Source organism: Schistocerca cancellata, chromosome 7 (assembly GCF_023864275.1).
Source record: "Schistocerca cancellata isolate TAMUIC-IGC-003103 chromosome 7, iqSchCanc2.1, whole genome shotgun sequence".
Taxonomy (NCBI): Eukaryota; Metazoa; Arthropoda; class Insecta; order Orthoptera; family Acrididae; genus Schistocerca; species Schistocerca cancellata.
The window spans coordinates 15,957,201-15,972,016 of NC_064632.1; the positions used below are offsets into that span (position 1 = coordinate 15,957,201).

General features: G+C 37.8%; 1 protein-coding gene across 1 annotated transcript in view; it reads left to right on the forward strand.

Moving 5' to 3' along the window:
- The window catches only part of LOC126092405 (cohesin subunit SA-2-like), a 192,768-nt gene that overhangs the window by 31,928 nt on the left and 146,024 nt on the right, over positions 1-14,816 (forward strand). Inside the window, exons 4-5 of the mRNA XM_049907978.1 lie at positions 3,495-3,675; positions 9,429-9,611. Coding sequence (XP_049763935.1) covers positions 3,495-3,675; positions 9,429-9,611 — 364 coding nt within the window. The remainder of the gene's footprint in view (positions 1-3,494; positions 3,676-9,428; positions 9,612-14,816) is intronic.

The following is a 14,816-nucleotide window of genomic DNA, read 5'->3' on the forward strand; positions in this document are numbered from 1 at the left end:
GAAGACCATCTCTACCAAAAATACATTGTTCTTAAGTTCCTCAGACATGATGTGACTCAACTTGACCACTTCCTGGATGAAACTAATAAATTACAACAATTAAAAAAAAGAAATGTTATAAATATTTAGTTACACTCAGGTCATTTACAGTAATTATAAATAAAGGTTTGCTCATAAATAAATAAACCAGTATTCTTGTGTGAGTGTGCCACATTAAATGACAACAGATTGCCATTAAATATTGTTTAAACAATTATTTAGGCCTACTTGTCAGAAGTGTCTTCTGGCATTCTTTTCAATAGTGATGTCAGCCAATACATGTGATTGATAACATCTTAAGTTACCATGATTTTTTAATAGCACTTACAGTCATCATTGAAATAAAGCACTGGTTACATTGTAAACTGGCCATTAAATGACTGCATAAGTACGACAATTAGCATATTCATGTTATATTCGTTTGCTGTGTAATTTTGAAGAATATGACGTTCTGACATACCTTTGCTAATGAAAAATGTATAAAAGATCTCATAAGTCAGTAAATATAAAAGATACAGAAGAATGGCTTTCAGGAATGATAGCTATTGTGCAGTGACACTGCTGAAGATGTCATTTCGTGAAATTGCATGAAGTGTTTAATAAAAGCTGTTAATTCAGAGGTCCATTGTGAAAATATTTATTTACTGTGGAATATGAACTCCTGTAGTTTTAAAGATATTGAAAATATTGTTGTGTCATTGGATGCACTTCAATTTACTGTGGTTATGATTGTCTGACACTTCACTGTTTTTGGTTCACCTCCTGCACAAAAGCCACGTAGGCAGAAGCTGTCCAAATTCCCGGCTTTGGGATTTACTCATTTGTTGCAACACTGCTCATCTTTGTACTTGGACTTGCCTGTATTGGTCACCTAGCCAGACCTGCCTCAGTGTGCTGTGAGCTCTGGGTCCTATAGTGTCCAGCTGTAAAATTTCGTCTTACCTTGTACCAGTACTGAGTGACCGATTAGCTCACCTACGTACGTATAACACAACAACAAGCAGGCTAACAATAACCAAGTAATCAAAGTTAATATCAAAGCAAAACTGTGCCATATATTCCAAAGGGAATGTGTTATAAACTGATTTCGTGGCGCCAATGCATGAAAGTAGGAATCACAATTTAGGATTAAAAAGAAAAATCATAAGCCACAAAAGCATTACACAATCAAAATTCTGAGACAAACATCTCTGACCAGTTCCACAGTTCCTGTATCATGCTTTGGCTCCAGCTTTAAATCAGTTGGCTTATGATTAAATGATATGTAGCAAACAAGAAGTAAAAGAAAGTATGTTTTAAGGAAAATATATAGTAATACAGACTGCAGAAACCAACAGTTTCTCCAACTCCATGACTGATGCTATACTGGAAAGAGAGTTCTTTTCATAGAACAATTGCAACTGAACATTAATGTTCAGATTATTTTTATCCATACATTTTTATTTGGTTTTTCCAATTGCAGTTCTAACCTTCCACCTTTTGTAAATGCACACAACAAATGTGTTTGCATCACATGTGGTGTGCACTTTTGCTGGTATCTCCCCTCTGCTGTCTAACATTTTCCTGTTAGTATGGCTAGATGAGCAAGACGGAGGTTGCTGTCACTTTTGTATGTATGCGTCTTTAACATACATTATTCCATTCTCTCCTTTTAAATGTTTTATTATTTCTTAGGTATTTCATGTTTTTGTTGAGAGAGGCTACACTGTGCGCACGCGCGCACACACACACACACACACACACACACACACACACACACACACACACACACACACACATTCTTAGGCTCCCTATTTTGTAAAGTGAGACGTGGAACTTTAGTTCCACAGAAGACAACAGGTAGAAGTCAACCTTAGTTTGTCAATGCTTTAGGTAGGCTATATATATAATAGAGGGAAACATATATATATATATAAAAAAACCAAGCATACCTCACAGACTGTCTGCAATAAGAGACAGATAAATAGTTACATGGTTTTCATTGCAGAAGGGACACTGTTTCACTATTTGCATACCTACACATCCATTTTGTCCGTAAATACTTTTGCTCTTCATTTGTTAAAAATTTTGTAATTTTCTTAATTAGACATATGGGTGTTAGGTGTCTGTAACTTGCTGCCATAATATTTTTGCACAGAGTCTTCTGGCCATCTTCTGGTGAATACTTGAAAAAATGCGCTGGTATTGAAGACCTCGTTGGCATATGCATGGTTTAACGAGTTATCACAGAACATGTGGTGCTAAAGGGCATGCAAATGTGCTGCAAGACAGAACACTGCTCCATGTGCCCTATGCTGAAAACTTGCCCCATTGATATGAGATCATATTTGAATGGTAAAATCATAGAATGATGTGGCTACATAGAGCGTGAAATTTTTTAGTGACAGTACTGTATTTACAGGCTACTAGTTCACACCATCTGGAACAAAAACTCCGAAGACCTTGGTCCACCAATCTCGTACCATATCACATGAAAATAACCTGCAAGTGGAACTTGAACAAGTGTGAACTCTGTTTCTGAACAACATTATATTCATCTCGGTGTGTACAAAGAGCGCTACAGATGTACGAGGCCTTCAAAACAACAATTTATCTACCATAATGCTTCTGCAGAAATAAGCAAAGTATTAAGAAGACAAACTTAAGTGATGTTATGTCCTCCATCGAAAACTTCTGTGCATTACACACAATAAGATGACCCCAGTTTCAATATTCTGTATACCTGTGCTTTACTGAGTGATGACAATAATTCCAGTGGCAATTAGTATGTGAAGTTCATGTGTGCCTATATTTAATGAGGTGAAGAATCATACAGAGACTTCACAGTATGTCTATTTACTTTTGAGATCATCATTTGAAATGAACTCTATGTGTGCAGCACTAAATTAAATAAATTTTCAATATGCTTCTACGGTATTTGATATTTATCAGTAACAAAATGCAGATTGTCAAACCAAAGTTGGAGGCTGTTCTTATGTTAAACGCATTGTGTATGAGTACTTTGAGGTCTGCTTTATTGTGTTCTGATAGTTGTAAGCTACAATGATGTATTATTGAATAAAGAAGCAGTTGATGTATAGAGAACACAGGCTCATTCACTTAATGCAGCCATTCTGCTTTTGCTGTTTCCAAATCAGGCTTGGAAAATGTTCAGATGGTTGTTACTATTAGGCCGCAGTGAACACCTTCTTCTGCCTCACCTGTTAGTAAAATATATAAGATTAAATAATGTTTTGTGCTGTGTGTGTGAGAAATTATAATTATTATTAGAGTTTTCAGTGTTATTGTATTTCAGAAATTTCGTAGGTCCTTTAATTACTTTTCTTTTACTTTCTGGCCATGGGTTGACAATAATGTTCAATAGAAAAAATGAAATAATTATCATCTACACTTCATCTATTAGACTTCGAGCCTATTCCATCTTCATTAATATTAATGTGTGTGTACATTTGCAGATTTTATCAGTCAGTGTTAAATGAAAAAGACAAAGAACAACTTTTCTTTCTGGTGTTCTCGGAGCACAAGCCTGTGGCACAGGAAGCAGCAGGCTATGTATTGAAAGTATCGAGAGTGATAATGGAAGAAGATGGCTCAAGTTTACTGGAAAACATTGCTTGCTTCTTCATGGAATGTAAAGTAAGTCATAATCACAACAATGAAACAAATGCAACATATTAAATGTATCCCACTGCAAAATAACTGATAATGAGTAATTATGCTATACATTATCTCTTGGAACTTTCTTATTTGAAGTAGTGGGCATTCTTCAGGGAGCAAATAAATAAACTAAGATGATAAACTGGGCATTTACTGAAACATATCAGTACCCCTTGAAAGCTCTATTTGATTAATAGTTTTACTTGTGACAAGGTACGTACGTCATGGACATGGACTGTGTGAGGCAGTGCAGTGGTTAAGACATCAGACTTCCTTTTGGAAAGATCAGCTTTATTGCTCTGACTGGCCATCCAAATCTGTTTTCCATGGTTCCCCAAAACCACTTAAAGTCAAGTGCTTTAATGGTACCTCTGTAAAAGATGTAACTGTTTTTGTTTCCCAACTTGAACTTTTTCTCTGTATCTCATGTCATTGTCATCAGGATGTTAAATCACAATCATCCTGCTTTCTTTCATAAGTGCTCCATTGGTGATTTCATATTTTTCTCGCTGGTACACATAAGATACTTCTATACTTAGCCTTTACATTTTTATAATAATATAATTATGCACTACTGAGAACTACGTGAAATAATGTTACCACAAGACCAACTACTGGGATTTGCCAATTAAACAACCAACTCCCTTCACATAATGAGAATTTATGCTTTGATCAGCTATAAATACATTCCCTTTTGTGAGGATGTAAAACAAGAGAGATTTTGTGGGGAAGTAGTTGTTTTGGAATATACAAATTACTTTATCCGGTCAAATAATGTTGTTGTTCTTCCCGCTGCATGTTTCAGTGGATTACACCACTATCATAAAGTGGATTTATTACAATTAAAAAGGCATAGACACTTGGGGTGTGTCATGTTTTTGTGGACAACCTGTGCTGTTGGCAGTAGAAGACAAAAGTCTATTTAAGTAAGAGACCCATATTTATGCGAATGTTTTGTTGCAGCATGTACACTTTTTTGTAAACCAAACTAAGCAAAGACGTTGTGTTAGGAACTGTCAAATGCGAAGAACATGTTTTGAAGTTGTACTTACAGAAAGAATATAACACAATTTGTAGTTAATTAACACCTCAAACAGAAAGTGGAGCCCAGTCCTGATATTCCATAGACATGTGCTTTGCCATGGGATGACAATAATTCCCTTGGAAACTAGTAAAATTGAGATATTACGTAAAATTTTATGTTGTGGAGTGGGAGTGATATGTAGCCAGTTGAATACCTGGCACATGGGTCAAGGAAGTTCACTGTTCTGTTGCAAAAAGTATGGAACGATCACACTGACATTATAATGAAAGATGGGTAGGTTACACTAGAAAACATACAGGAGCAACATAACTGCATACTGCTAATGACAATAAGTATGGCAAGGTCTAGAGGAGATCATTACACAGCGTTTATGTCAACTGGCTGATGACAACTTGCAAAAGGCTTTACAAACATGTTACCAGTTCTAGTGATCTGCACACAATGGGCTAATGGGTTACAATATTTATGACAATATTAATTTTGCATAAAAAAAACATAAAATTTTATGTAATATCTCAATTTTGCTAGTTGCCAAGGGAATTATTGTCATCCCATGATAAAGCATAGGTCTATGGAATTTCAGGACTGGTCTCCACTTTCTGTTTGAGGTGTTAATTAACTATAAATTGCGTTATATTCCTTCTGTACGTACAACTTCAAAATATGAATGGTACATGCTCGAACTGAAACAAGAAGGTCATCATCAGTCCATGTTATAATTATGATATTGTATAAATTTTTTGCCTGGCTATGACAAAGGCTAAGAGAAACTGGTACATTTGTAACTAGGAGGACTGACTGTGGTGCTCCACTGTTCTCTTGAGCTTGTAGAGGACATCCTTAGTCATATTGAAGAGAACCCGATGGGGAGTACTCGGAACATTGCCCATGTCATGGGCCCTGCAGAACAAATAGGTCAGAGTTCATTCTCTCCACTGTGTGCGTACTGTAAAGCAGGAGATTTGAAAGTGATGCACTCTTCAAACTTATTTTACCTCAGACATGGATTCCTTATCAGAACGTCATCTATTAAATCCTCTCTACAACTTTTCAAAACATTATCTACACTGTATAATTACCATATGCATAGCAGGTGTGAGTGCAGTTCTGTATATATACTCTGTGTTTGCAGCTTTGCGGTGTGCCACATAATAATGGCCACATGGCCAAAATTTCAGTAATGATTTATATAAATAAATAATTTTACATACAGAGGCCACCATGATGTCCTTTAAATAAGTTTTTTACATGTGACAAAGTACATAAAATGAGAATGCTTATTAATTTTGTATAACCTAATGGCAGAATGCATTGAGTATTAGTTATTTATTCTTTCAGACTGCTTATAGCAGAAAAAGTATGTTTGTTAAGTAACTGTGGCTTGAAAATATATATTACTGAACATTTCTTTAGTTTACACTGTTTCATGGGTTTTCCATAGCGGTCCTGGGGCACACACTGTCCTCTTTGTACCTCACTTCACATAACTGTATTTGTGTGTGCCCAGGGACTGTTACAGTAGCTGTGAAGGTCCTACAGGAACCCTGAAAAGTGATGGCTAACGGGGCTCTGGTGAAGCTACGATAGGCCCAGCAAGCCAGTAGTGGATTATGATTTCTGCTTTCAAAAATAGAATGGGCCTTGGAAAGGACAGATTTAATCAATGACAAACTGGCTATAAACAAGGACTTAGGTTTGGAACATTAAATATACAAACATTGACTGGAAAAGTGGAGGAGATGGTAGACATGATGGAAAGAAGGAAGTTAGACCTATTGGGGTTAGCTGAAATATGATGGAAAGGCTACCGACTGTACTGGAGTGGAAATGAGGAGGGAAGGAGAAATGGAGTGGGAATAGTAGTAAGAGAGGGAATGAAAGAGGAAGTGAAGGGAATAAGTGATAGGATGACGATGATCAAAATATCACTCAAGGGGACGACCATAGAGGCAATAAAAGTGCATGCGCTGCAGGTGGGTTGCACTTCTGAGGAGAAGCAAGAGTTTCAAGAGGAAATGCAGAAGCAGATGGGAAGGAAGAATGTGATAGCAACGGGAGATTTTAAACGCACACGTTGGAAAAGAGAGACAAGGCTGTGAAAGTGTGCTTTGACCAGAGGGTTGGGGCTGCCGAAATGAGGAAGGTGAAAGACTATTAGAGTTCTGTCAAAGGAATGGCTTGCTGGTTGAGAACTCGTGGTTCAGGAAAAGAGAGAGCCACAAGATTACATGGTACAGTCAAGACTTAAAGAGAAAGTCGATAGTTGACTACTTCTTGTATGATAGTGAGATGAATAGGAACATCATTGACATTAAGGTAATACCATCAGAGCGACCACTCTTTGCTGGTAATGAACCTGAGAGGGAGTAAGGATAATAAAGGGGCAGAAAACCAAGAAAGACGTATAAGGGTATGGAAGTTGAAGGGGGAAGAAAGCAGGCTATAGTACCTACAAGTAGTAGAGGAAAGCATCCCAAAGGATGGACCAAAAATGGTAGAAGAAGAATGGGGTAGAGTCAAGGGAACATTAGTAAATGCGGCGGAAGCAATGTGTGGGAGGACAAGCAACAAAAAGAGATGGAAAGAAACACCCTGGTGGAATGATAAAACAAAGGATGTAGTACAGAAGAAGAATAGAGCCTTTAGGGATTGTTCCAGAAGAGAACAGTAGAGACAAGAGAAGAGTATCAAGTAAGAAAGAACGAAGCAAAGAGAGTGATGATGGACGAGAGAAGTAAGTGGATGGAACACTGGACCAGAATGATGGAGGAGGATAGTGAAGGTTCAAAAAAGATGTTGTATGGGATGATTAAAAGTAAGAGGAAGAATGGTACAACAGATTATGCCCGAATGGTGAACAAAAGTGGTCAAGATGTAGAGAATGAGGAGGAACTCAAGAATATGTGGAAGGAGTATTTTGAAGAACTCCTGAACCCGAATGGAGACCTTGATGAGGAGGAACAAGCTTAGGATAAGAAAGAGGATGAACAGCAAATAGAAACAGACCTTACATGGGGAGAAGTGGAAGAGGCATAGGGCAAGATGAAGGGAGGGAAGTCACCAGGTCTGGATGAGCTGGATGGTGAGAGCAGCAGGAGTGGTGGGGATACAATGGCTATATCGAGTAATTTGTGTGGAGACAGAAGATGATACCACAAGACTGGAAGAAGGGAATAATTGTCCTGATCTTTAAGAAGGGAAATAGAAAAGAGTGCAAGAACTATCGAGGGATAACATTGATGATTCATTGTGCAGAGATTTTTGAGAAAATTTTGGAAGCACAAATTTGGGCAAAATTAGGAGGAGGGATGAGAGAAGAGCAACATGGCTTCAGAACAAGAAGGTCCACAGTGGATCTAATTTTTGCTGTAAGACAGCTGTAGGAACAGCATTATGAATATGGAATAGATCCACTAATGACCTTCCTGGACATTGAAAAAGTGTATGATAGTGTATGTGGAAGCAAAGTGTGGAAAGCCCTGGAAAACAGAGGAGTAGCAAAACAGATTATTTGAGGGATAAGGGAAATGTACCATGGAAGTGTGAGCTGTGTGAAAGTGGGAGGAGCGATATCAGCTTTGATTGAACAGAAGAATGGCTTGAGGTAGGGAACTGCACTTTCACCAATACTCTTCATTGTAGTGATGGATGATATAATGAGTACAGTAGCACAAGTAATTGATGAAGGAAAGATGAAAGCTATGGTGTTTGCAGATTACCTGATGATTCGAGAGGAATAAGGAGGAGGAAGTACAAGAGCAGTTGGTCGTATGGGAACAAACAGTTCAAGAATATAGGATGAAATTTAGAATAAGTAAGAGTGAGATGATTATATCACAACAAGAACGAAGGAGAGAGGAACAACTGGAACAACAATTGGTGGGGAATGATTGAAGAGAGTGGAGAGTTTCAAGTACCTAGGAAGTCTGATACAGGAGGATGGAAAATACGACAGAGAAATAAACGAGCGGGGGAGAAAAGCAGAAACGTTTTGGAAGAGTGTCAGAAGCGTGGTATGGAACAAGGATGTACCCCAAATCAGTAAAAAGGTTATATACTGGTCATTTTATGTCCCAATCCTGACACATGCATCCGAAACCTGGGTTATGAAAGGAAGAGAGAAAAGCAAAGTACAAGCTAGTGAGATGAAATTCTTGAGGAACAGTGTTGGAGTGACAAATATAAACAGGTTAAGAAATGAGAGGATCAGAGAGTTAATGTAGGTGGAACCATTACAGGAGGAGATAGAAAATCAAGGCTGAGATGGTATGGGCATGTTAAGTGAATGGAAGAGAAGAGGATACACAAGATGAAACCGGAAGGAAAGAGACAGAGAGACAGATGGCTAAAAGGAGTGGAGGAATGTGCCCAGAAGAAAGGAGAAGACTGACCAAGGAGAGTACGGAGAGTTGGTGGCAAGACAGAAGATGATGGAGAGGCTTATGTTCCAAACAAATCCGGCCAGAGGCTGGAAACTGTCCAAGATGATGATATGAGTTTTCCAATAACAATTTATAAATTTTAAGTATAACATTAAGCAACAGGGTTTATCTGCTTTATTGTAGATTGCATCTTTTACGTAGAGAATTTAGAGGTTTTTATCTTTCATTTTCAACCCATATTTCATCATTAATGTCATTAGTGGCTGTTAATCTATCTTTTCATTCTACTGACCATGTGTTTACAGTTTCATGGATATGAAACACTGTATGTGGACTCACTTTGGGGCATATGTCAAGAACTATGTGACTGGAAGGAATTCATAGAATGTTTTTTGCGGCAAAAAGGTACAGACACAAAGTCTGCATTTTTGAGGATCATGGTGAGCTGTATTCATAGAGCTGTGACAGGCGAAACACCTAGATGTAAGGTAAGATTTGGCCTTAGACTGTTAGATTCTTGTTTATATATTTTTAGAAGTTTATAATGACAATGCATATACAGTAATAATGAAAACTACAACACTTTGAATCAAACATGCAAATAACATGAAGGTTATATAACCTTTAAAGCAAGATATTATTTAAAAATCAGAGTTGGCTGAACAGTGTTCTCAGAATAGCCATTATAATATGGAAATTCTTTTTTGGTAAACTTCTAGGAGCTGGAGGAAATTTTTACACATAACTTAATATTCAAAGCCAATTCTTGTAATGTTTTTGTTAACACCTTGCTGTTGTTTATTAGCAACCATATGAAGTGATCAGTTTGACATATGTTGCCAAAGTTTGTTAATTCAAGCATAACATATCTCTGTTTTTAGGCTAAAAGTTTCTATTTTGGTTATAAATAACACTTTCCCTTTTTATGAGGCTTACTCGGAATTGCATGGGGTAGGCAAAATAATGTGAACACCTGTACTTACTTGGGAATGGTTTATTAATAAGGGGTTGGACTGTGTACTGCAGCTGCAATTCTTCATGGAGTACTGGCATATAATGATTGTATAATCTCCAGTGAATATTGTGCCACTCTTGGATCAAAACCTCTTCTAACTCCAGTAATGATGAGGGAGGTGGAAATCTGTTACAGAGTCTGCACTCCAATACCACCCACGATCGTTCGATAATATTGAAGTCTGGGGACTGAGCTGGCCAGGGAAGACACTGCATTTCAGGTGTATGCTACTCATACCACGATTGTAGTGTCCTGGCCGTGTGAATGGGTGCATTATCATCCTGAAATATGGCATCATTATTGGGGAACAACATTTAAATCATGGGGTGCACCTGATCACCTAAAATGTTCCCATAATCGTTGGCTGTAACATGGCCTTTGAGAATAACAATGGGACCAGCAGAATACAATGATATGGCTGCCCACACCATCACACATCCACCTCCATGCTTAACCATTGGAATCAGGATTTTCTCCCCCCCCCCCCCCCCCTTGCCCCCCCCCCCCCCCCCCCAGATGTAAACCCAGCTCGGTGTTGGAAGTAACAATAATGTTGACTCGTTGGACCACATGATGTGTTTCCATTGATCATCCATCCAGGATTTATGCTCCTGACACCATTTATTATGCTCCTTTGCATTGGTTGTCATCACTAATGGTTTCGGTGTAACAGCTCGTACATGAATATTCGCTTTATGGAGTTCTCAGCAGTGTTGGAAGATACAGGGTCTCAAAGATGAGCTCTGCAGTCACTTTAGCCACCGTAGTTTTGTGTTGTTTTGACACGATTCATGTTAGCATATGGCAATCTCTGTCATTTAATTTTGATTTGCACACACTATTACATTTACACGATGAGGTCTTTCCATGTTCTGTGTAGATTGTCATGACTGTTGAAACAGTTGCTCTTGAAACATCCAATAAGTTGGCTGTCTTGGTTACTGATGCTCCAGCTAATTGGGCCCCTACAATCTGATCTCGTTGAAACTCTTATAGGTCTTTCATTGCACATTGACCTTGACCTCTGAATGCAAATATGAAGTGTGCACTACTCGTTAACAACCTGCACTGATGCCTATTCTGTATTGAACATGTACGGTCCAGTGCAACACGTGCCTTACCTGCGTTGTTGACTGTTAAATGCAACCATCCCATTACTACCACTATTCACATTATTTTGTCTATCCCCTGCATGTAAACAGTCATTCAAAAAAATTTGCGTAGCTGAAGACACGTTGTCAGATTCCGTTTCACTGAATCAAACTAAACAAATATTTGTGTACATTGCAACACTAAGATGAGCATGTTTAAATAAAATGAAGCTTATATCACAGGTTAACAAGAGAAAACCATATGATTAGCGATTATAAAAATCTATATGATTTCATGATTATTAGAGTCCAGTGTGGTGTAAGCCCCCATGTGCCATAACTGAAACTTTAAACATCAGTGCATTGAATGAAAAAATTTCTGGATATGATGCTCACGATCTGGATGGGGGGAGGTTCCCCCTAAGGAAATGCAGCAAATCTGTGCCAAACATTGTTCTTCAGAGATGAATTGCATATTTACCATTGCCTGCGCTGTGTCATTGTTCTCCCGTAAAGGGGTATGTGCAGTTGCCTGTTTGAGGAACAGTACTATTGTCCCTTAAACTGTCTAATATGGTAATTTCTGTCTTCATTAGTCTCAGTTGGTAGAAGTCATAAATCATATCTGTATCCATCTTCACTCCAAACTGCCATATGAGAGTAATACTAGATTGAAACTTGTACCTAGTCTGGTTAAACTAAGATAGATATGGTTTTGACCTTACATAGAAATTACACTTCAGATAACAAACAGTAATGCAGTGAAGCATTCAGCCAATGTAGCTAAGGCATCCTGGAAATTAGTCAGTAAAAATACTGAAACCACCAGAAAGCTGGATAGTCAACCAGTCAACATTATACATAAAGGCCACGTAGTGGAAAATCCAAATGCAGTATGTAATTTAATTCTTAAGAACCTTCTCTCTTCCTTTGACCAACCAGTCACCATTACAAATTTCTGGCCAAGACACCAAAGAATATGACACATTGTGCAAGGCTCAAATTTGTCGAGTTTAATTGGCAAGAAATATTTTAAAACAGTACGAAAGTTAAAGAACAAACGTTCATCTGGATGGGATGAATCTAGAACATGAGCTAAAGAAATGTGTGAACGGAATCACTAAACAACATATCTATCTTAGTAATTGTACTATTAAAGGAAACTTGTATCTGATTGTCTTAAAAGTAAGTTCAGTTCATCTAGCACTTACGAATGGAAATCAGAAAAAAGTTTAGAATTTTAGATCAGTATCACTAATATTAACTGTCAGTAACATTTTTGAAACTATTATCCTGTTGTTGTTGTTGTCTTCATTCCTGAGACTGGTTTGATGCAGTTCTCCATGCTACTCTATCCTGTGCAAGCTTCATCATCTCCCAGTACCTACTGCAACCTACATCCTTCTGAATCTGTTTAGTGTATTCATCTCTTGGTCTCCCCCTACGATTTTTACCCTCCACGCTGCCCTCCAATGATAAATTGGTGACCCCTTGATGCCTCAGAACATGTCCTGCCAACCGATCCCTTCTTCTAGTTTAGTTGTGCCACAAACTTCTCTTCTCTCCAATCCTATTCAATACCTCCGCATTACTTATATGATCTACCCATCTAATCTTCAGCATTCTTCTGTAGCACCACATTTCGAAAGCTTCTATTCTCTTCTTGTCCAAACTAGTTATCATCCATGTCTCAATTCCATATGTGGCTACGCTCCATACAATTACTTTCAGAAACGACTTGCTGACACTTAAATCAATACTCTATGTTAACAAATTTCTCTTCTTCAGAAACGCTTTCCTTCCCATTGCCAGTCTACATTTTATATCCTCTCTACTTCGACCATCATCAGTTATTTTGCTCCCCAAATAGCAAAACTCCTTTACTACTTTAAGTGCCTCATTTCCTAATCTGATTCCTTCAGCATCACCCCAGAAGGATTTGAATTAGTAAGCTCATATTGTAGAACCAAAAGTAGTCATGGAGGAGTCGCTATTTTTATAAAGAGAAACTCTAACATTGAATATGTAGCACAAAAAGTCGACCATTTTTGCAAAGAGCAACTTTTTGAAATTGCTGCATTATTGCTTCCCAAACTTAAATTAGTGATCATCTCTATTTATCGCACTCCTAGCTCTGATATTCATCAGTTTATTGACCAAATGGAGACTTTAAATAAGTACCTGCTGGTAAAATACAGACACCACAAGATAGCATACATTGGTGACATTAATATAGACATTCGACTAAAAACACCAGCTGTCACACACTTTCAAAACATGCTAAGGTCTAACAACTTGTACTGTATGAATAACAAGCCAACCAGATTAGATGCCTGCCTAGATAACATAATCACCAATTTGACAAAAGACGAGTGTCAGTACGGAGTGATAAATCCAGTTTTATCTGACCATGACAGCCTATGGCTAATGGTCAACTGTGAAAACTATCCTACTCAGCAACCTGAACACATTAAGAGGATCAGACTATTATATCCTGACAACATTACGAAGTTAAGGTAAAAATTATCAGAAGTTGAGTGGGACAGAGTATATAATTGTAATAACAACGGTAATGCTTTTAACTTATTCATGAACATACTAACAAGCTTAGTTCAAAACTGTTGCCCACAAATAATCAAAAAGATGAAAACAGATGGTGCACCAAATAGAAAAAAGAAGCACAACTGGTTCACTCCTGAACTGCATGACCTGAGAAACACACTTATTGCCCTACATAAAATGGCTAAAACTGGTAACCTAGAATCGAAGCAGAGGTATAAAGAAGCCAGGAAGAATTATAGAACTGAAATACAGATGGCAAAGCAGAGAGCCAATGATGCTTTCATTGAAAACTCCAGCAACAAATGCAAAGCAGCCTGGCAGGTAATAAACAAAATAGCAGGGAAGCATAAAAACAGACAAGAAATTCCAATAGTGCCAGGAAAATTAAATGAATTTTTTGTTAACAGTACTAAGTTGGAAGCTACTGCTACCTCTGCACCAGATGATGCAACTTCTGAAAGTTTTACCCACAACATTCCTGACCTAAATAACTTATCCTTTAAATGGAAACAGGTGTCCTGCCAAACTGTATACAAAGTCGTCACAAACCTACATGGCTCATACAGTGAAGATCTCTATGGCATCTCCAACACCATCTTGAAACAAATAATTGACATTATTGTTGCCCCTCTTACCTTTCTGATCAATAGTACTTTTACAGCTGGAAAATTTCCTGAGGTCCTGAAGGCTACTATTGTTATCCCAATCTATAAAAAAGGAGAAAAAAACAAACCTGAAAGTTACCGTCCAATATCCCTCATACCTATATTATCCAAGATAATAGAATGCTGCATTAAAACACAACTTTGCAACTACTTTGCTGAACAAAATCTTTTTTCCTCCTCGCTCTTTGGTTTTAGGCCAGGATTGTCTACAATAAATGCAGTAGAAACTCTTGTGACAGACATACTTGATGGCTTTGAGAACAATTCTATCACTTGTGCTGTACTACTAGATCTGAGTAAAGCATTTGATACTGTATCCCACGAAATACTAATAAATAAACTAGAGTGCTATGGTGTAAA